Here is a 23,550-nt window from a genome sequence, read left to right on the forward strand (position 1 = left end):
AGTAAAAAAAAATTACATCTATAATTAAAATAAACTAAATAATACGATAAAACTAGATATTGGCAAAACTAAATTTTCAACGCTACTGGCAGAGCAACCAAACCATTTGTTATGTCATCAGCCACAAACATCTGTCAAAACGATTCAATGTTTACATGATTACACCACAGTAGTCGTTGTTTTACGATCACCCAATTCCCATCCGTTGATGGCTCTTACGAAGCAGAGATGTAGACCAAAGTCGTATTTACATCCATTGAGTGTCTATTTTGTTTTTCCAAATTCTGCTCTATTGCGGACATTCCGTCAATCCGGATGGCATTATTTTCTATCCCCTTCTATCCCTCTCTCTAAACAGCATATTCCGGTTGATCAAGATAAAGTTTGAAACGCGCTCAAAAAGAACTTCAAGTCGTCCTCCTTTCATTTCTCCCCCGTCTGGTTGAAAAGAAAATCTGATGGCCAGTGATTGCCATTCATCAGGGCGGAACTCTTGAATGGTCAGATTCCATTAAAGAGAAAATCTGGAGCGCTGTGTATAGAGTGCACATGTCCTCCTGTTCATTGAGTCCTCCTATATGCACACTTTCTTCCACTGCTCTATCTGAACTACCCCTTCAAAAACAAATGAAATTCTTTTGTTTTTTTTTCCAGTACAAAAACTAAAAAGAAGAAGCAGATGGAAGACGTCGGTCGTTTTCTTATTCCGCATACGCAGATGGAAGCCCAAACCGAAAGTTGCCCCAGAATAACCGGCCAGGGCGCAATATAGGAAGGAAATGTTGTACAATTTTTTAAAAAAGCCAATCCGGATCTGCATTCAGTTTCTTTTTTTAGCTCTCTCCATGGTTCATCTTTATAACGATCGATGCATAGTAAGAAATAAGAAGTGTGTCGTGATCGTGCGTCCGTGTGAAGGACCCCGAAATAAAATAACCAACAGCAGCACAGACATATACAGTGCAGATATACATACAAAAGAGAAAATGTGTGTGTGTCTGCCACACGAAACAAAAAAGAATAAAGAATTTTCGGATGTTGTTGGCGATGATCCCGAGGTCAGCGCACATTAATTCGCCCTGAAACCGCCGCGCTCTTGCACACAGCAGCAGCACAGCGTCTCCGGCGCCTCTGCTGAACTCGCGTCGCGTGACGTCATTTTATTTTTTATAAGAAAGAAAAAAGGTGAAAAGGTATCCGCCGTCTCACGGTGCGAGATGCTGAACAAACCCCATCAGCACATGCTGTGTGGCGGTTTCACCTTCCTTGTTGTCTATATATTCTACACGTATACCACATTGTCTCTCTCTCTCTCTTTATGCTTATTGCTGTTATCATATAGACACCAGCCAACGAATTGTCGTCTATTATTACAACACGAGCGCCTATTTTTTGGGGGTTCGGTTTTCTCTGTGTAAATATTTTTCAATGTCTGTACGAAATTGCCGGCAGCCCCCCCGAGCGAGTTTTCTGTGAAACAATTCCGCCCCTACTATTTACTATAATTGACTACTACTACTACTACTACTACTCGTATGGGGCTCTAATGAATCGGGGTGTTGCTGTGCTCGTCATTTTCGCACGTTGGCCAACAACAAATTTGTTTGTTTTTCAATCTTTCCGCTTCGCGGAAATATATATAAGTTGAGAAAAGAAGCGAATAATATCGTACAGACATTTCTATAATATGAAGAACAGTTCAAGTCAACTCTCCAGCACTGGGATCGTGTAAACTGGGACGTGTGTGGTCGGGCGGCTCGTCGATTTAGCGCAATGAAAATAACTGTTCGTTGTTTTTTGGTTGTTTTTTCTTTTGCTTATTTTATTTTTTGTGTTTTTCACATCGATAATTCGCCGACCGGAGGGGAAGAAGAAGAAGAAAAAATAACAAAACGGAAGAGCTGGGGGTGTGGGGATAATATAAAATGTACGGTATATTATTGCATTGCAATTATGGATATTTTGTTGCGAGTGGAAAAAGGTGAATAAGTGGAATATGTTACTTGTTTTGTTTTTCGCTTCACCCATTTTCTCGGCTGTCGGACCCTCCTGTACATTGGTAGGAGCTGCTGGGTGGTTGTTGTTTTGTGTGTGTGTGTGTTGGACGTGCTGATGTATGTAGGGCAGGATGTATTCAATTTGCGCGCCGTTTCCACACGGCAAGATTTATTCCTCCACATAAAAGTCAGATGGTAACCCACACAGACGACCACGGGGGTTTGGAGTTTGGAGGTCCGTTTGAGGTTTCGACAGCGAAAAAAAAATTTTTGTTTCAAATTGAAAAATAGGAAGGAAAAAAAAAAAGGTTTTCAAAAGTGGGCCGCCACCGCTGATCCTTGGCTGTAAATTTTCTTTTATTTATTTTTTTCTTTTAGACTGTTGTTATACTTTTGGTTAATATTCCCGTGTAATATTATCTGAGCGTGTTGGGCTCCCATCACGTATAGTCGGTGCAGGGGTATGTGTTATGCTCGTCAGTCAGTCAAATTATGAGGTGCGTCCGTGTGTGATTATAGCGGCTTCTTCATATTGTGTATGGATGCGCGGTTACATCAGCGACCAGCCAGCTCTGAACCGAAAGAAAACTTTGCATTTGATTATTAGCTCTATGATTATGTTTCGTCAGAACAAAAAATATATAGATTCATCGGTTTTGATGTGTAACAAATCGACTTATCCCTACAGGTATAAGGTATATGTAGCCTGTGTACTACGTGTGTACTATATTCACCGAGAAATGCCGCTAGCTTCCGACAGCACAGTTTCCATCTCTTTAGAACATTTTCTTTTTTGGGAAATATCTCTGGGTTATATTACATATAGAGCTGAGGAATTTGTTGATAGGGGATACCAAAAAATGTAAAGAGGTTATGATAGTAACGTAATAACACTCTACCGCTGCTGCTACTGCTACTAGCTACTATTCATTTGTCTAGCCTTAAATCGTAGTACTGTACTCTCAACTATTATTCCGACTTTTTTTCTTTTCTCTCTTCTTGTCCTTTTCCTCTTTAACGGCCCGAGAAAAAGAAGAAGAAGAAGAAGAAGAAGGTTAGGTTGGAAGAGCAGGTGGTAGAGGGAGGAGAAAAGGAATGCGGGATCAGGTGCCAAAATGACAGACCCGGGGCCGGGGGTATAAGCGCCATCCAGTTGAACTGTTTTGGGGCTGGACCTGCCGTATGTATGTGCACAAGTGGAAGAAGGCGCCGGTTTGAAATAAGAAAATAAGAAGAACAAGTCCAGGTAGTGATCTTAGTGTGTATAGTCAAGATGGGGTGGAGAGGAGAAGGTGAATAAGAGGGAAAATGTGATGGGGGGGAATGAATAGAGAGAGGTGGAACAAGTGGGAAGAATCTTATTCGGAGAAAAGAAGAATCTTCCGAAGAGAGAGAGGGGAGAAAAAAATTCGAAAATGTAGGTGCAGGTTGTTGCTCCAGGCGGAGACCTTCACCTAGACCCAAGGAACGCCATCACGTCAGCACGTTGCATGTTGACCTACATTTCTGATTCCTTCTTCTTTTTCTTCTTGTTTTAGATCTTTTCCCCCCGCCAAGAAAAGAAAAACCAACGAGCGTGCGATGAGAGAGCGCGCGCGCGCTAGCCGGCCCTATACAACCCGCGACTCGGTCCGTCGCGTTTTGTCAGCAGACCCCGCGCGCTATATCCCCACCACCCAGCCACACACACACACACAGGTGTGTTTGCCAATCAAATGGCTACATCTTTCCCAGAAAAAAACAGGAAGAAGAAGAAGAAGAAGAAGAAAAAAAAAGTGTTTTATGACTTGTGTGTGTTGTGCCCTGCCCACCCATTTGAGGAATGGACAAAACGGACAGACAGACAGTGCCAGACAAGTGTGTGTAACGTCTGGCCGCCGCCGCCCTATTGGACTCAATAATAAGGTTTTTGGTTCTATTTATTTCTCTCTGTTTCAACGATGAAAGTGAAATAATAATAAAAAATATGGCCAAATTCGAAATGTTTCCCCAAAAACAAATGAAATTCCCACCGAGTTCGCCGACCGCCATGTCTTCTGGTTGTCGTAATCATGTATAACCGGCGGCCGCAAAAGAGTTGCGACCGGGTCAACACTTTGCGGAAAACGTCACTCTCTCATCCGGGATGGAGAAATACAATCCGCAATGACCTCTGGTCTCTCTCAGCTCACATCACCTACGCTGTTTGTGTGTGCAAACGATTTGAAAAATAAAAGGAGGGAAAAACCCATATAACATCTTATATTATATCCTATTGCGGCTCTCTTATAAACACGGCACGATTCTCTCAGATATTTGACCCGGAGAAACCAAACAAACACGCAACGCACACGGGATTGTTATTGCGTCTAACGTAATCATCAATGGCGGGGTTGAAAAAGGTGATAACGAGTTTAACGCGCCGCCGATGGATCGCTCGCTCTACCACCGCGCATAGAGTCCTAAATTATCATTTGCCCCCCCTTCGGAAAGTGGGGTTTTTTCTTCTCTTTTGCATCATGCTAATTACACCGGGAGGGGAGTTATATAATTAGAGAAAAAAAAAGGACCAACCCCGAAATGAGAGTGAGGAGGAGTTCAGGGTTGTGTGGTGTGTCGGCGCCGCGGCGTCTACAACTCAATTAGTTGGTAGCAGCTCATTCTCCAAACGCTGTGTGTTAGATACGAAGGTTAAATAGGAGTTTCACTGGGGGGTTGTTCTTCCAGGTCAAATATCCCCCCCCCCCCCAAAAGAAGAAGAAGAAGATGTGGATGGGGGTTGGCAGCTAGTGAAAATGGAATTTTTGATATGTGTCTTAACTTCTTCTTCTAGCGGGGGGAAATATCATTAAGAGAAAACAATTTTTCAAAAGACTTTGGACGGGGGGGGGGAAATGGGTTCTCTAGTTATTTGGAGAGCCATCACGACACGGGGCACAGACTGGGAGAGAAAAGAATGTCAGATTCTCTCTCTCTCTCTATCAATACGCAGAGATGATGCGCTTCTTCTTTGAGAGAAAAAGAATTAAGAAGACCCGTTTTTTATTTATTTTATTTTTTTCGATTTTTGAATGGGAACAAAACCCCGGGAGCCATTGGGACGACGCGCTCGCAACTGGGCGGCTGACCTCTTTCCTTAATAGACACACAGCACAGCACACAGCAGCAGCGGAGAGTTCCTTTTTGATTCTCCAGCCCCAACAACAACAAATCTTCTTTTTTAATATTCTTCCACATCACCTGATACAATGTATTTATTAAGGATGAGTGGATCATATCATCATCACAAATTGTATTATAGAGTATCGGCGGTTGAATTCATTTCGTCGTATTTTTCCAGGTTAAACGTACTATGGAATTTCGACCCCAAAAATGGATCGTAGCGTGAAATGGGTAATAATAGGCTACGACGTTATTACAAGTTTTCTTCCAGAAACCGGTCCGTCGTCGCTGCTACGTCAAAAAACTACACACATACACGAAGGCCGCGCTGTAGACAACAAATCGGGTTACGACCCGATATGGCCAGCCGTTTGATTTAAATCTAAGAAACAAGACGCTCGACAACTGTGTCACCCACCATCATCCCGTTTGCAACTTATTTTGATGTCATTCGACACGAAATTTGCACTTTCGAAATTCCTTTTCCTGTTTGAAAACAAACAAACAAAAATGTCGATTTTACATAATGCGTGTTAGCGTTTTTCTCTAATAAAACACAAGTCTTTTTCGATTTGTCAACAGCGCTATAGCCCTCAAGTTATGCTTTTACGGCCGGAAGTGTTTATACAACACACACCGTACAGGAAAATGCCATTGAACGGGACGGAATAACATCACCACAACGGGTTATTATATTCGACGCATGGAATGTATACACACGAGAGAGCTCATATGTATGCACGTACACATGTTGCACAAGCGCGGCCATAGTTGCCCAACTGCAATGGGGACTAGGTCGTCCGCCCGTCCGTCGTCCGCCCGTCCGTCCAAGTTTGGACTTTTCTTTCGCCTAAACCCAACCGATACGATGGAGGAAGAACATCAGAGTCAAGGCTGCTGAGAGCTGAGGAGTCAAAGAGAAGCATGTTTAGATGTATCCTGACGAGGTCAGTCGGTCAACGAGTTTTGACCGGAGAAGAAGAAGAAGTAGAAAACAGCAGCAGCTCGGACGAGCATATCACGAAGGCTGGAATTTAAATTTCAAATTTTTCTAAACGAAATCAACTACCAGTTGCGATTTTATATAATCATTTCGGCTTTTTAGATAGTCAGGTTCATTGCCAATCAATCTGGTCCCATCATTTATTAATGGCGGATCAATAGAGAGCTCTATGCCGTTTAAATTAGATTTCTTGCCGACTTTTCCTGTTATTTCGCGTTGCCATTGGCAATGACATCTTTTTGAAAAGATCCCTCATCCCAGCAACAGCGAGTTGGTTATTACCCAACAACCTCCTCCTCACATCCTTTAGATGGCACATCACGAATTCATCATCATCGCCCGTCGTCTCCGCGCTCGTTCCGCTGTCGGCCGTGATCGGCCAGCATCGCCCACGTCTAAACAAAAATAAAATGATAAAAAACAGTACGGAACAATTCCCGAAATGGCCATTTTGAGTATATAGGAATCGTCTGTACTAAATAGCGGGACTAGGAAAAAAATCTAGACGAAATGAGCTGCTGCCCGCGCGTCTGTTTGATAATGTTCCACCCGGCGCTTCCTGATTTGCGTTTTGCACGGTCACCAGCCATCACAGCAGCAGCTAGCCGACGAATCTCTAGCACAGCCTGGCCTGACTATGGCTGTGGAGAAAGTAGGAAGCGTAACCTTTGTAACGGTTCTATAGGAAATCCTGGTGTCTAACATGTTCGTAGCAGCGTCCATATCTGGGCTTGAATTCTCTTCTCTCTCTTCTTTTCTTGTAGAGATTTGGTTTCTTATTTGGCATCGACGTCAATCCTCTCTACTACCTACATCTTTTCTCTTCTATTCCCTTGTTTCTTCCCCAGCTGACACCGACGACTCGCCCAATTCCAGCAACCAGCACCCAGTTTTTTGTTCGTGAACGAAACCAACAGGAAGTGAAAGCTCTCTTGCTCTGATTTTTATTTGATTTTTATTTTCAAATGTATCCATCAACCCTCCCCCCCCATCCATTCGCGAGGTATAGACAGACGTAAGAAAAAGAGTAAAGACGGGTTGAAATAGATCTTGGCAACAGTTTCGATCATTTTTTTTTTGGCAACAACGCCTTCGTGTTCACAAAATCCAGTAGACATTGTCTGGTCGATCCGTTTGTATTCGGGGTCGGCCAGCAGCAGGCAGCAGCCGAAGAAGAAGAAGAAGCCTGTCTGGTAATTGACTGTTTCACCTGGAGGGCGGCAGCATTCGAAAATGATATTCAGCAGCTCGGATAGATTTATAAATGTAGCGCGCGCATCATCCGTTTCCAAGTGGGCTGGAAATGACGTTGCGAAAACAAGAAGAAAGAAAAATATTAGACACATCATCCATCCATCCATCCATCCACTGTGGCGGGATATGCCGAACTGGGACGAGCGTGTACAGTGTGTGTGTATGTGTATATTAGCTCTGTCATTACACCGATAGCTGTACAGTTGTTATGGATGTGTCTGAGCTGTGTATGCACCTATACCCCGAGGTCATGTGCCATAGACTGGGATGTCTAATGATGGCAAAGCATAGGGTATAATATAAGCGATGGTTAGAGTAGGTACAAATACTTTGAACTCGATTGAGGCCGTCGTAGATTGAACTGTTGCCTTTTTTTTTCTGCCATGACGTTATACATGTAGGATATATGCAGAGCAGAAATTTGAGCGCAAATGAAATGGATTTTCTAGTCTTCTTCACCGCTCATTTGCCTCGGTTTATTTTGATCATTTCTGTTTTAGGTTTGGTCGGAATGATTTCACACGATCATTATCTCTCTCTTTCTGACTGCTGCTGTAATAGTTGGCGCAATTACCAGCCTTTTTTTTGTTTGGTAAATTGTGCGTCAGCTCGGCTTGTTTCACAACAAGCCCGTCTTATATTCCATGCGAATGAGCCTATTAAACAATCAAACACCATTACCACGAAACAAAAAACTCCCAAATGAGAGAGGAAATTTCTCCCCCAAAAGAAATCAAACGAGCAACAACAAAAAAACACCATCGCGGTCGCCGATTCTTTTCTTTCCTTTTATTTTTTCTTCAAACCAAATGTGATATCATCATATTCCCCCCCCATAATACATAACTATAAGAGGAAAACAAACAAAAAATAGAAAGACCCACGAAAATAGATTGCGATTTTTAAGCCAAAACACAGTCGGGGGGATTTTTCATTTTGGGGCTGCTAGTTGGAAATCTTCAAATAATCGCCTCTTATGATTACATTTCACATATTTTTCAAAGTCTCCTGATGACTCGAAAAGCAGCAGACGAAGCTTAATAAATACAGAGAAAAATAAAGAAGAGATGATCTTTTGGATGTGGCAACAACAACAACAACAACAACAGCCAAGAAGAAGAGGCTAAAGCCAAAAAGTCTATGCTATATAAGAAAATATTTTTTGATTTTTTGAAATGCCGAAGGTGGGACGCCGTTGTTGCCTTTGCATCAGCCACATATACACCTGGTAAACACCTGATGCCTCCAGACGGGGCAGTGACCCACTTTCAGGTGGGGGGGGGGGGGGTGCAAGCTATAAGCGCCAAGAAGAAGAAGAAAAAGGGGGACTCTCATCTGCTGCTGCTGCTGTTTGGACATGGAACACGTTGGGCCAGCAGAGAAGAGCTTTGTACCGTTTCTTTTTTTTTTCTTTTCTTTTTCTTATCGGCGTCTCTCCTTCCTCATATTTGATTTTTTGGGTGGTGGTGATGTTGTTGTTGTTGTTGGGTATTTTTTCCGGTGTTTTATTATTTCGCTGTATTTTGTCTATTTCAGCTCTTTTCAAATATTATATAAGAGAATATATCTGTCAGTGTGATATCGTGTCCGCATCGCAGCCCCTTTGTGTTTCGGATTTTATCGTTTGGATGTTTGTTTTTTTTTTGGCTTTAGTTTTTTTATTTTTGATGGATCGAATAAATGGCCAAGTCCATGACTCAACCATGCGAAAACGCCATCAGATCGAAAGCCCAACAACACACATCTTTCAAGTTTTTCGAGTCGAAAAACAAAAGCTCCAACATCATTCGAATAATAAAGTTGGGAGAAGTGAAGACATTTTATTTTCCGGGTTTCCGATGTCATTCGCTTCATGCGCTCCGACCGCGAGGAAAATACCTGTACAAAAATATTTCTATTGGGTTCATGTCTAAACGAATCGAAAATTCTTTCTTATAGTCAAAAGTAACGAAGAAAATAAAGGTCAACAAATTCAAATAAAATGGGAAGAATAAAACTTTTTCTCTCGACGGACACGCGGGAACATTTTGAGACCCACACACATCAAAGAGCTCCTCATTTCACATAGCCACAGCCCCAAATAGGAAAAAGTAAAATTTCTCCCCTTGGAAAAAATAAATAAATAAAATGAAATAAATATTTTCTCGAAATGTAGGACGACCCAAAGGACTACGCGACCGGAGGAGATCAAGACCAACAGATAGTAAATAAGTCGAGAAGAACAAGAAGAAGAAGAAAAGTAAGTCGAACACATTTTTGTCTTTTCTTTTCCTTTTTCTGTTTGGAATGCCGAGCTATATTATTATTATTATTATCGGCCTCTCGGCTATTTAGCGTTCCTCGACTTCCTCTTCACTGTAAATATTTAATGTGAATGTTTTTCCCTTTTATTTTTGGTGGCTAGACGGACTGTGATAATGTGTCCTACGATCCTCAATTCCATCCATCATTTCCCATCAGGGAAAGCAAATTTTCACAGGTACACCCATTGTTGTTGCTGATTGATCAAACTGGCCTCGTCGGGGAATTTCCCCAGCACCGATGACTATTGGCTTTTCAACCAACGGTTTGGCACGCTTCGAATGTATGGCGATTTCATTTTGTCAAAAGAGAAGAAAAAGAAAATCCAGCACGGCGAAGCGGTTGTTTGATGTCGACCAGATGACGGCCACATTGGCTCATCGGCCAGAGAAAAGATGACGAGAAAGATATATGATGACGACGACAAGATGCACATCGAGTCGAAATTCTTTTAGTAAAAAAAAAATTGGATTTGTGCCAACAGTTTTTACAACGGCGATTGACGATCGCATAACTGGATATATAGACGAGCGAAAAAACGTACAACGCCATTTTCCCTTGCATTTTCCATACAGCCGTCGTTGCATCAGGGGGGGATCATCTTTTTTTATATTATTAGGACACACACGGCCGATTCATTCTGCAGCTGTGTGTGGGAAAATGAAGTATATGCGTATAAGCGCGGCCCATATGCCAACAATCTGCCGGAGTAGCCTTCTGCTGTGTAGCACAGCTCTATCCCCATATTGTTATGCCGAGTTCTTTTATATGAATTCTGCTATATACTGGTTTGGTTTGGTTTGGTTTTTTGAATTGTTGGAAATTGAAGGAATCCGCGCATTGTTGGACCAAATAGGATTATACATACTGTACTTATGTATAGTATACTTTTTAGGTTTCGAAATGGAATCATTTGGAACGCGCGTCGATCAATTGCGAGGGGCCCCCATAGGTCGTTATTTCATTACGGTGAGCGTTCGGCTATTGTCGACTAGAAAGTAACAAGGATACTTTTGCTGAGACTGCGCTCCCGCGCAAATTATATATATGTGTACCGAGTCCTAGATCTGTCTTTTTTTTCTTTTCTTTTCGGAAGTGACATCATTCTTGGCGCGTAGCAGGAATCCATCCTATTAGACTATGACGTCAATGTGCCACTAGTCTATTTGAGCCACTGCGGTTTGGCTTGCTGTGTAGAGTCTGAATTTTTAGTTTCCTTTCCTTTGCTGGTGAATAACAATAGCGTGATGCGCTTATTCTTATATATTCTTCTCTACGGCCGCCGCTGTTTCGGCTATAGGGAGATAATCGGAGATAATTATACTAGTCCAAAAAAGAATTGAGAAGTTTTGCTGTTGTGCTTTCCCCCATATAGCAGCTTATTTATTATTAGCTCATTATATTACCCGCCGGCTTGATTATATCAAGAAACGTCCTGATTCTTATCATCCTCAAAGAGCTTCTTCTTGATTTTTCCTTTTTTTTTTTTGGCAAATGAAAGAACACTTTTACTTGGACTCCATTTCGAGTTCGTGAGACCAAACCCTCCCCATTAGTCACAGGTGTATAATAGACTCCAAACAACTACTGGCCATTGTAGTCGATCCTGTTTATGCTGGCAGCAGTCCTGTGAGTGCAATGATTGGTCGCCAGTTACAAGGCGGATGTAAATTTAAATTAAAAAGAAGAAACTGTTGAAATCGAACCGGAGCGAAAGCGACCAACATCTGCGTCTGCACTTTTGGCTGATTGCATTAAATCCACGTGTGTATCAGATTGAGTTTTTGTGGCTGTATTTAGCCCAAAGAGAAAAATAAATATAATACGTTGCCATCTAATAGCCATATCAGAAATGTGCTGGCACCAATGAGTTTCTAATTGATATCAAGATTTCAATTTTGGCAACTCGTTGGAAACGATTGCCACCATTAAGTCACACGAATAACTATTGTTGCTCTCTTTTCTTTATAAATGCCATTTTATACACATGTCTAGTATACCCTGCTCCGTTACCATAGGCGGCACCATTCATCCGCATAACACGATATGATGATGACGATGCGAACCGTTTATTCTAAAAATGGCATTTCTTTTTTCTTTTTCCTAAAGTTCCGCCAACCGGCGTGGGGTCGTTGGGGGTGTTGCCCAACGTTCGTCCGTTGGATGCGCTTAAAATGTTGACCGTGGCGACAAGAAAAAAGAAAACGACCGCAAAATTGTTGTGTCCTGCCCAGGGCTCCTGGACAAAAAAAAACCTTTTGAATAGTTATTTATTCCCGTAGTGATACAGTAGACAGCCCGGCAGAGTAGCTATGATAATTGTAGGATGAACTGTGAGACTCAAAGAGGGGAGGGGAAAGGGAGGGCTAGGATATTGCACCAGAGACTCTCTTATATTTGGCGCTCCTATCTACACACACACACATACATGTGCCGTAATAATAATATCGAATATAAAACAAGTAACGACCGTCCGACGGCTATTTCTTCCAAGTTCAAAGCCGCGCCAACCAGTCAGCCAAAAAAAAAAAAGAGTCAAAAGCAAAAGAAAAAAAGAAAATGGCCTAATATAGCTGAAATGCCATCATGGGCATTGCCGTTGTAATGCCTCTCTCGGTTCCGCTATAATAACCTTGCGCCCGGCAACTCTCTTATTCTCAGAGTACGGGTTTTTATATTTCTCCGACGTGGTTTATGGCTTGACAATAAGTACTGTTTGTTTCCCCTTTTGTGTGTCCCTTTTTTCCTATTTTCTGTTGATTTTCTTTTTTTTTTTTTACTCAAAAACTAACTAACTTATATGTGGGTTATTACGTCCATCGAGCGGCAAATTTAAATTCCATAAAAAAGGCCCCCGGGATTTGAATTTGTTTTTTAGAAAGCGTCTAAAAACCTATCATTTTGAATGGAAGAGTTTCATTTCGTTGGGTGATTTACTTGATGGACGCGCAGGTATTGTTGTTGTTGGTTTGGCTTGTCCTTTTTGGACGTGGTATAATTACGAGACATTTTCACTGCACGGAGAACGGAACTTTTTTTTTTTGTCCATCGGGCCGAAGAAGGCCAGGGTTTGACTGCCGGCTGGACGGTCCGTACGATATTTAACCGAGAAAAGAGAGAAACACGCGTGTAATAATCGACTGGATGGCACGGCATGACGCTCGATTCCGTTATCAGGCCATCTGCAACGGTTCACAACGCTGACGAATTGAAAGTAGATGCGCAACTACCTCCTACATCAGACGACGTCGCCCTCCGTGTCCGTCCAGCGACGCCCGTCCGCCCGCCCGCCCCGTGGGAAAGTAGATAATGCCATCGCATATATGGAAATGAGAATCCACGCGCTTACACCGCCCAACAAAACAGATGCCCACCAAGTCAAATTCTGATTTGCTAAATCGTCAAATTCTGATTTAAGTCGAACGATATGATCGATAGAAAAAAAATATTAAAAAACAAGTATAGATTCGATTTAGTGATGGCCTCATCTTAGCTGCGGATGATGACGAAGGGATTTTCTATAAGCACGTCCTGGATGAATCGGCGAATATTAAAAAAAAAATTCTATTTTAAGAATTTCTCTGTTTTAAAAATGAGGTCTACGTTTACGTATTCATTCCACTTTCGTGACATTCTCCGGCTAATTTTTTCCTTTGCTCCGGCCGTTCCATCCCGCATTTTACGAACTGCTGATGGGCCGCGCGTATTATCTGCATAGTATTTTGTTTCTGTTTTTGTTTTCAGCGTGCTGTTGGAAAAAGAAAAAAAGAAATCAAGTGCTATGACGTTATAATAAGGATGCGCGCCTGGCCATTCTTCTCACGCTTTCTCCTCAACGAGAGAATGAACATACGATGACCCCACTCTCCCGGCCAGAGTCCGTCAAATGCATTTTAATTCTATCTCTCTCTCACTGAAATCTTTGTTTTTTAAAACATTACAAGTGTTCCAGTAAAACGCCACGATTGGAATCAAAAGAGAAATTGAAAAACAAATGTATTGACAAGTCGGTTTGTTTGTGTATTTGTTTTTCTCCCGAATTCCGGATATGTTTGCCATGCCAAAATTGAGTTTCGCATCAGAGAGTCAACCCAAACAAAAATCAAAACGAGTTTCCCCATCAGCACGTCGCCTGCTGTATACAGAAAAGCAGCAAAGAAATCAAATAAGAAACAACAACAACAACAAAATTGAATATATACCGAGAAAGAAGAGGAAGAAGAAGAAGAAGAAGAAGAAGCGAATGCGCATAAAAGAAGAAGAGACGAAAGAGAGAAACATAAATAAATGTACACACGAAAAAAAAAGAAGGTCAAAGAAGCATAACCGTTATAGAGTTCCCAATCGGAGTTGCTGGCCACAGTCACACACACACACACACACTGTGCTGGCCAGCCAAACATGGGGTGAAGGAATATAACAGACACACTTGCACATCATTGCCTTGCTGGCCCAGCAGTCGAGCCGATTCTCTTCTCTCTCTCCTTGCGCGCGTAGCCCCCCGACGGAACAGCGGACACGACGGACGGACCGGCAGCAGCCAGCGAAGAACGAAAATGCACACAGCAACTTCCTTGTAAGGCCATGGCTGCAAAGAATCGGGCGAACTGGCGGATGGTCAAATGCGAGCACTGTTAGAGAGAGAGAGACTAGACTGCACACAACTCACATGTCCCAGAGAGTAGTACTATCTAACGGATATTTATTCCCGCAACGGTTGTTGTTGTTGTTTCTCTCTCTCCTTTTGCATTTCTTTCGCTATGTTTTGATTCCAGTCCGAATTCCACACAGCCAAAAATCCATGGCGAGCAGCGCAGTTTTGTCGTCATCTTTTTTGATTATTAGTTTGGGGACAACAAAAAAGGAATTGCCTTTTTCCCAAAAAATTGTACGTAATATCGCACACGTTTAGACAGTATAGACACACACAAAATACAAAGTATCTTGTGTGTGATTCCAGCAATTGAATCCGCCCACCTCTCTCGAACTCTCCGGGAGCGCATTGTTATATATGGGAGGTCCCGCAGGGAGTGCGGTATACTTGTATAGATGATGGCATCAGGTATATACCCGAAAATGTTTGTTGTTTGGTTTGTTTTTCTTCTCCTTCTTTTATATACTTGAGGATGTGGCTTATTCACGTTGTGTCCCTTTGACCCTGATGCCGCAGACACACAGTTCACGTGTTGAGAATCCATCACGACGACGAGTCTTCTTCTCTCTCATCCACCACCACCGTCGAGCGAATAACCGTGAGTCCCTCCCGACATTTTTACAAATGGGCGTCGTCGCACGGCTTTCCCACCACCACCCGTTTTCTATTCTGCCGTCGTTGAAGAAGAAGAAGCCAGCAGCTCGGCTGTATACACGCCAAAGCACATGCGAAATTACCATCTGCAACTTCTCTCTAGCTGTAGCTGTTTAGCTGCTCTCTGCATGATCGTGTCCTCCAAACTCATTTTATCTCTGGTCAATGAACTCTTCTTCTTTCTTCGCTTCTCTTTCTCTTTTTAATTCGTGCAAGATGATATAATAGAGGCTACATAATTGAGCTGGAACCAAAAACAATTTCAAGTCTATAATAACCCCCAAGAAGAAAAATTAATGAACGAAAATGTTTTATAATTCGACCCGTTTTTTTCTTTTTCTTTTTCAATTTAATGGAAATTACCGTTCGGGACACAATTTCATTTTTTGTGTGTGTGTTGAAGAGCCAGGGATCGTGTGTGTGTGTGTGTGTGTTATATATTTGTACGATGATGATGATCTAACGGATTTTCTAACGTTTGTTTGTAATCCTTTTAACATGTCTTGTTGTCCGTTTCTTTTATTTTTCATCTTTTTTTAAAAATCAATTTTTCCTTTTTTAGACTCTCAGACGCGGCATCTTCTGTCGGGAGTTGGACTCTCCGACGTGAGCCACCTACCGGACTCCCGCTTGATCGCGTGAACGAAACTGAAAACGCAAAGAAATATAATAACACGCCCGAAAAAAAACCAATAACCCGCAATTCTTTATACAGAAAAATAAAACCGTATTATGCGGATTGATCCCGTTGCACAGCAGCGCATCGTTCTACGTAAACTTCTATTTGGATTGCTGGCCAACTGTATATATACTGTACACCTAATAGATCCGCGGGAACATTGAGTGCACACAGTCATTCAGTTATTTGCTGCTCGCCATTGAAAAAAAATGATAAGAAAAACGAGGGTTGTTGAAGACGCGTTTTGTCCTTTTGGGAAATTGAATTTCGCGCGTCGATTTTCTTTCACGGGCCGATCCACTTTGGCGTTTTAGAAGAGGATTGGGCGCGATGCGTGTTCACTCGACATTTCAATTGAAACCTTTTAACTAGATTAGTTCAACACACTTTTCTATCTCACTATTTTTCTTTCGGGTCTTGTAGTAGACAATTTGATTTTATTATCCAGAAAATCCATGCTGTCTATGCTGCCAATCAGCGCGGTTGCTGCTGGCGGCCTCGGTGCTTATATCGATCCTTCTGTTGTACACGCCCTGACTGATCATCAATCAAATCAGTTTAAAATTCAACTGAGAAATTTTCCCAGATACTATAAGGCCTCGCCTTAAATTGTCTCCAATAGCTTTTTGACCTTTAGCAATTGGCACTACATCCCGAATCAAACCAGGAACGAATAGAACTGGGAAATTAGCATAGGAATGTCATTTGGTACCCTGAGCTAAATTATACGCAATAAATACAGTTTCTTATGGTGACTGTTTTGTATTCATTGGAGGATGCGCAAGCGGGGGGATGACGGGAAGATTTCCAAATTGATGCGACGAAACGGAATGTCGAGTCGCAAAAACCTCCAACGGCTTCTTGCGAATGTGTCTAGCCAAAATTGATGGTTCTCTCTTTCTCTTTTCGGCTCTTATAGTTCCGCCAAAAATTGTACATCCTCATTCTCTTTTTCTTTGGCTTCTTCTTCCGCCCTTGATGATTTCAATCACTTAAAACGGCCCTGCTGCCTCTATGGTGCACGCAGAGATTTATATGCATGGAGAGAGACGAAATAACGTTCTATAAATACAACAACTTGACGTGGGTCGGGGTTTTCTGGGTTTTCTTCCGTTTTCTTATTCGAATATATAAAAGGAAATCTTTCTCTTGTCCTCTCTCCTTCAGCACGATGTGTGCAGACTAACTTTGTCGACTACTTTACTGCATGAAAGAGCGTACACTATGTCTCGGAGCTAGTCGGCGATCAAACTGTGCGGTCGCGGGGGTTCTTTCGGATGAACATTCATTAATTCTCTGAGCCTCCACACGTCGTCCCGTTTAATTTTTTTTCATTAGACGGACGAAACCGCCTTCAACCTGGCCCACCCCCTCTATAAAAAGCCGTACAAACAGAAGCCATATACCATACGACCCAGCAGGCCCCCCGAAGAGGAATAGTACAAAATAAACTACACGATTGCCTCTTATATATAAGGTTATAGAGGTTTAATAAGGTTGCGCATTTTCCAACAAAAAATCAAGGTGAGATGCGTTGTAGGACTTGTAGCTACAGCCAAATGGAAATGTTTTATTCCGGTGTGGGCGGGTGTGGGTGTGTAGGTGTATAATATCGAATTCTTCGCCTTTGGTTTGATTGTACCCAGGACTTTCTTGTTTGAATTTTCCCTCTCCCAACTTCTATTGGCTGCTTATTTGGCCAAAAAAAGAATCGGCGTTTTCTCGGAACTACTGTACACTGTACAGCTACACTCGTTGTTCGCCTTTTAAAAGCTTGATGGTTATAGTTACTTGACTATGCTGCTGTGCCAAAGGCGGACTCTTTTATTATTCTGCCGGCCAAGTTTATTAGACTTTCTAGTGCGCTACTTGATTCTATGATTTCGCCGATAAATAGAGTAGGTGGCGGCGGATATAGTAAAATAAGAAATGTGCTAGTTGGCGTGCGTGCTGGGCGATTTGGTTGCTGCTACTGTTGCTTGTTCCTTAGCTCCCTCAAAGGTATATATCGACGTCAACCGTCGTGTGATGTGTGTTTGCTCCGACATTCGCCCCCTCCAACCATCTACAAAGGAGCAACGCCGAGATTATTCTCATGTAGTTGTACAAGGCAAAGGATGTCGTGAAAATGTATCATTAGCCCCCACCGTGATATGGCTCGGAGGATTGACCGGAACACTATTGACCATGGCCTTAAATTATATTCCCTCCATCGAGTCGCACGCGAAAATAAAATCAACATTTTATAGAATATTCGTGTCGTGTCACGAATCATTTGCATTTTCCAAAATTTGGAATATTCAAGAAAGAAATGAAATTCCGATAACACTTGTTAAATATCAAAGATAATAAGCCCGATTTTCGCGTTCGGGATGAGATGACGACGTAACTCGATTTTTCATGGCCCTTCCGGGATTCCCGCACGACAGCTTTTGTTTTATTTGTTCGATAACTCTGTTGTTGACCTGTAAAGCGAATTGGATAATCGAATTATAGGCATAGCTTTGAGCTGGCGTGAAATATATCCGATAGCTACAGCGCACAGCACTGCTGCCGGTGACACTTTCTTTCATCTGCTGAATTGTATTTAGTTTCCCCCCTCCAGCGTTTGAATTGTAATCTTCTTTGATAAATCATCGCTCCTTTAGCATGATAGACTATGCTGGTGTCGTGTGGTGTCTCGTGATAATCTCCCGGACGCGCGAGAGAAGAAAATTCCGTCTTCTTCCTTTGAATACTTCACAGAATTTTGACGAATTATTTATTGGACTTTGTATATATACCGCAGCGTGTATTAATGTATGCGCGGACTACAGGAGGTCGTCCGGGTCCGTCTGGCTGCTGTCAGGGCGTACTCAATCCTTTTCTTATCCCACCCCCAAGAGAAATGTCTCGAATGAATGCCTTCAGTGTTGTACCCCTGACGTAACGAAAATTAGCCACCGTATTTTATACGCAAATAGACGAACCCAGCACTGCTGGACAAAATATATATTATACAGTCGGTGAACGAATGTCTTTTTTCAATACAAACGACTCCATCAGTGTACAATGGGCGGAGCGAGAAATCAAATGTTTACCGCCAACTCTTCAAGTATATTATAGCTCAAATGGATGGGGAAAAAAACCCAGCTGAGAATTGCGGATGCGCGGGGTCACAATAAAGGATTTTGGGTGGGTCCAAAGTGCTTTCTGGTCATTCGTTATATACTCAACCGGATCGTCGGGATCAAACTCTGGACACACGCGTCACATGTTAGTCTATAAGGTTTCGACACGGCTATAGTCAATAGTAAAGATTGACTCACCGTGAATGCGCGTGTATAGCCAAGCGTTGATCAAATCACTGTTAAGAAATGGTCTCGTATTTGGGTACACGATATTAACGAAAAATGTTACTGGGTCTCTAAAATCGGTAGGTTCTCCGTTTCGGTAGTTATAACCTTCGATTTTCAATAGCACGTCTCGACCAAAAATGTACATTCTCAATTTTTGTTTCCTACTTTTTCCCTTCCTTTTGTCTAGTTAAAAAAACAGCCTAAAATATATCAAAAAGGTACTGTCATTTACAACATATAGAAATGGCACAGCGGATCAGCATCCGACTGTGATGCCGGAGACCCGAGTTCAATTCCTACAGAATTCTAATCTTTTATTTGAGAATGGACGATTATTACTCACGATTTGCGAGACGGAAAACACGTCTCGATTTTCGTAGATTATAATATACGTTTCCAGGTGCCCGGTTTCCGAGGACTGTACGTCTCGAAAAATGTGAGGTATTATTAACAGTGATGTATTATTATTATTATAGAGGTATATATATCTGGCACAATGCGAGTATCGATCTAGCGTGATGTTGACTCTTGTCATAATATATTAAATTACGAGGCGAGAGACAGAAAAGTTGCCAGACGCCTCTTATTGGGCTTTATTGGGAAATCTTAGACTTTCACATCTCAGATGGAGACGGTTATAACATGTATACAGGTAACCAAAAATACACTGAAAACCTACTCCCTTTACACAATGAAAAGACTCTTGGGTTTTTTTTTTTTTTTTTTCATTCAGAAAAATTCATGTCTATTATTTTTCTTGGAGCGATGAAACACGTATTGCACAGTGCATAATAAAACACCTTCGGAGACTTAAATTGGTATTATAAATGCTGTGCAGCCTATAATAACAAATTTATCTGAAAGGTATAGGTATCAATGCTTTGGTTGTTGGGTATTATTGCTCTTATATATATCGTATTACACAGTCAGCCAGAATGTACTCACATTTATGGATTCGTATTGATCGTTGGAGACACCTTTACATTTCTTTTTTTTTTGGGGGGGGGATTCAGTTCACCTTTATCTTCCACAACCGCACGACCCCAAGAAACCCAAGACCCAATATTTCTAGAGCACATGCTGCGTGATCTATTGCTCTTTTTTTTTTTTAAATTTTCCCATACTTTGGCTGTGTATTATATACGGATGACTCTTTATGCAATCTCTACAGCGAGCGAAAGAAAGAGGTAACCAGAATGATTCGTGACTCGGCATCATTCTCCCATCATTCGCCGAGATGCAAATATCAAATTGATACCAGATTTTTCTCGAACTCAAAAGGACGTTTTATTGGATTCCGCTGTAGACATATCTATATATATGTAATAATACTCGGTGTCGGATAATAGAGGAGCAAAACATATCTCCTCCATCCTAATATACTATATAGGGTGACCTGGTTCCTGTTTAGATTTTATTTATTTTTTCGCACACTGCGTACACTTTTGGCAGCGTATATACATTTGTCTGCGCAAAGCATTTGCTGGATGACGTCAAACGAATAATAAATATTTTTTCTATCGATTTACTCTTCATCTCTCGGTCTTGTATTATTATGCTGAATGCAAAATCGTAATATTATGAACACACATGCATTAAGGGAACTGGGTATACCCTAATCAAAGTGGATTCCAGCAGGATTTTTATGATTGGAAACGTATATATATACTATTACCACGACAACCGCTTACTACCAAGAAATATAAGGAAATTTCCTGGTTATGGTTAGAGTAGGTCGAGTAGGTTTGTTGAAGCTACCAGAAAATAGGCACCCCGCCTTGCGTCTGGCGTTTAAACATAATACGGTAAATTATACATGCATGTATAATCGTGCCACTTGCGAATCAAAACTCTACAAGGAAAAAAAAAGGAAATGAACAATAGCGTCGTTAGTGACTGGGAGGTTTATTAGCATTCGAATCATTTGACTTTTTTTTTATTATTATTCTGCGTTAGCTTTTCATCAATTTTGATGGAGTGCAGCGTCGAGCTCTGGGTTCTGGAAAAGTTGTCGTCGGCAAGTTTTTAACGAACTTTGGAATGATCTTCCGCCGACGCGTCGTGTTTATTCCAAGCAAAACAAATTGACGTGAGTCAAAGCTGGAAATGTCGAAACACGCCAAGTGAACAATTGCAGGAAATGATTATTGGCATTCCAGGAGTTCTTGATTCAATTCCAAATGTTTTCCCCGGAAACGTTGAATTTTTATAAAGGCTAACAAAATAATTGGGTTATAGCTTTCAAATTTAAATCCTTAGCATTAAATTTCCACTGGATGCACACTCAACCGTCTGAAGAAAAAAAAAGAAATATTTTGTAGGGGAAATGATTTAGTACGTAAACGACATTTTCAAAAATCTTTACGTGCCTGATGTAAAACCCGCTTTCCTTCTTTCATATTGCGCAGAATTTCTCCGTATGACCTAAAGTCCTAATGTTGCCTAAGAAACCGTTAATTATCGCAATCGCGTTACCCGGGTGCTTTCCTCTACTAGTTGACTTTGTTCGTCGCGCTTTTCTTTGATTTAAATAACGTCTGGTTCTATTTAAAAATATAGATGGCGTTAAGAATTTTTGTTTTTCTGTCTGCTTGCTGTCTTCCCGCCTTGAATCAACAAATCAGTAGGCAGTTTCCTGGAAAACGTTGTGCTCGTCTAATTCTTTGTTTGTTCAATTGATTTAAAGTTGATAAAAGATGCTCAATTCAGGGTAATTTGCCATGTTATCATTCACAACGTTCATCTTAGACTTGCTGTTATATTAGGCTCGAAAGGATTGATTATTTGATTCTTGTTAGGAAATTGGCCGGTCGCACGTTGTTCATCACGGGTGCCAGTCGTGGAATTGGAAAAGCCATCGCACTCAAAGCCGCTAGAGATGGGGCTAATATAGTTATTGCTGCAAAGACTGCTAAGCCCCATCCAAAATTGCCTGGGACAATTTATACTGCAGCTGAAGAAGGTAGGCTATATTGCATGAAGATATGTGTAGACATTCTTCCCCATGACATAACAGCTATACATCAGCTTAGAACAGACTATATTGGTCTATAAATAGTGTAAGAATAATCAAATGAAGACGCACTTGTTCTTTATGTAGTCAGAGCTGCTGGGGGTCATTGCCTTCCATGCGTAGTGGATGTGAGAAATGAAACCCAAATCCAAGACGCTGTGGATCTGGCTGTCAAAACATTTGGGGGAATTGACATAGTTGTAAACAATGCATCTGCCATTTACCTAACTAGTACAGCTGAGACTTCAGTCAAAAATTTTGACTTGATGCAAGCAATCATTGTTCGTGGAACATTTCTTGTGTAAGTTATTACCATCAACTAATGCTAATGGTGTCCTTTCAAAACAAGATTGAGATGTGTAACAGGTGCCCTTTTTTTCTACAGGTCAAAATTCTGCCTCCCACATTTAAAGGTTGGAAGAAACCCACACATCCTCAACATTGCCCCTTCATTAATGCATCTGACTCCAGAAAGATTCTCAGGACATGTGGCCTACACCATGGCCAAGTATGGGATGTCAATATTTGTAACCGGCATGGCAGAAGAATTCAGATCAGATGGGATTGCAGTGAATGCTTTATGGCCAAAGAGTGGCACTGGTAAAATATTTATTTGCATCGCGGCTTATCCATCAGTTTGATTGTACGGCCCGTCCTATACTCCTACACTTAGAACATAGCCTGATATGGAATTTTGTTTTATTGTTTATTTCTTTTTCTCTTTAGCCATCAGGACTGGTGCAACCGAAATGCGTGCCAAGCAAATGTCCCGAGAGGACATTGCATTGTTACTCAAACTGAAGCTTCGTATTCCTGACGTCACTGCCGATGCCGCCTACGCTATTGTTACACGTGACTCGAGAAGCTTCACCCAGCACTTTTGTATTGACGAAGACATTCTTAGGGAGGAAGGAATCACGGATTTCGAACAGTACGCTGCACCACGTCCAAGTAAGTATATCTATTCTATCTTAGCTTATAATCCGGTCATCTTTTTACATCTATATCTTTATTTTTCCTTAGAATGGGTAGAAATGTAAATGAAGTTCATCCTTCGACGTCTCTCGAAGTAGACATATGATACTCCGTGACCCAGGTGAGAATTCACTCGAGATACAGTACCTAAAACTTCAAATTGATAATTTCTTGGAAACGGCATTGAATTCGAATTTTCCTACATTTCACGGGTTTGTTTTTTTATGTTACAGGACTTTTTTGCATGTCACCCACTTCAATGCGCACAAGTTGACGGGGAAGAAAAGAAGGAAATGCATTCAGTAAACTCTTTAGTTACCAGGCTTGAATTTAGTGTAAATATAATCTTAAAGATTTCATACCAGATTCCGTCATTTTTGCATGACTTATTACAACTTGAATCCTTAAAATGTTCAATAGGTCTCTGAAACGCTACGTGATTGGATTCGTGCTCTTGTCGGAACATATTGCGCAGTCGAGCGCCACTCTCCATTCATGCAGGTAAACATAGTGGTGACATTTTTATAGTTTCATTTTAGTC

The 23,550-nt window shown here is 41.5% G+C and overlaps 1 protein-coding gene and 1 long non-coding RNA gene across 3 annotated transcripts; both read left to right on the forward strand.

Annotated features, from left to right (window-relative positions):
• The first annotated feature begins 1,811 nt into the window (after positions 1 to 1,811).
• On the forward strand, positions 1,812 to 5,709 carry LOC124195418. 2 transcript variants are annotated; one of them, XR_006875190.1, is made up of 2 exons: positions 1,812 to 5,226; positions 5,317 to 5,709. It is a non-coding gene; the product is annotated as an uncharacterized LOC124195418 (long non-coding RNA). The 2 variants fall into 2 exon arrangements; XR_006875189.1 differs by having other exon boundaries at positions 3,564 to 3,902.
• A 15,889-nt stretch (positions 5,710 to 21,598) lies between these two features.
• LOC124195454 (hydroxysteroid dehydrogenase-like protein 2) lies at positions 21,599 to 23,510 on the forward strand. The gene is made up of 8 exons (XM_046589869.1): positions 21,599 to 21,731; positions 21,820 to 21,983; positions 22,122 to 22,335; positions 22,420 to 22,634; positions 22,761 to 22,985; positions 23,058 to 23,130; positions 23,243 to 23,344; positions 23,430 to 23,510. Exons 1-6 carry the CDS (start codon positions 21,718 to 21,720, stop codon positions 23,072 to 23,074), a joined length of 849 nt encoding a protein of 282 aa, XP_046445825.1. The 5' UTR covers positions 21,599 to 21,717; the 3' UTR covers positions 23,075 to 23,130; positions 23,243 to 23,344; positions 23,430 to 23,510.
• Positions 23,511 to 23,550: the final 40 nt, after the last annotated feature.

Source organism: Daphnia pulex, chromosome 1 (assembly GCF_021134715.1).
Source record: "Daphnia pulex isolate KAP4 chromosome 1, ASM2113471v1".
Lineage (NCBI taxonomy): Eukaryota > Metazoa > Arthropoda > Branchiopoda > Diplostraca > Daphniidae > Daphnia > Daphnia pulex.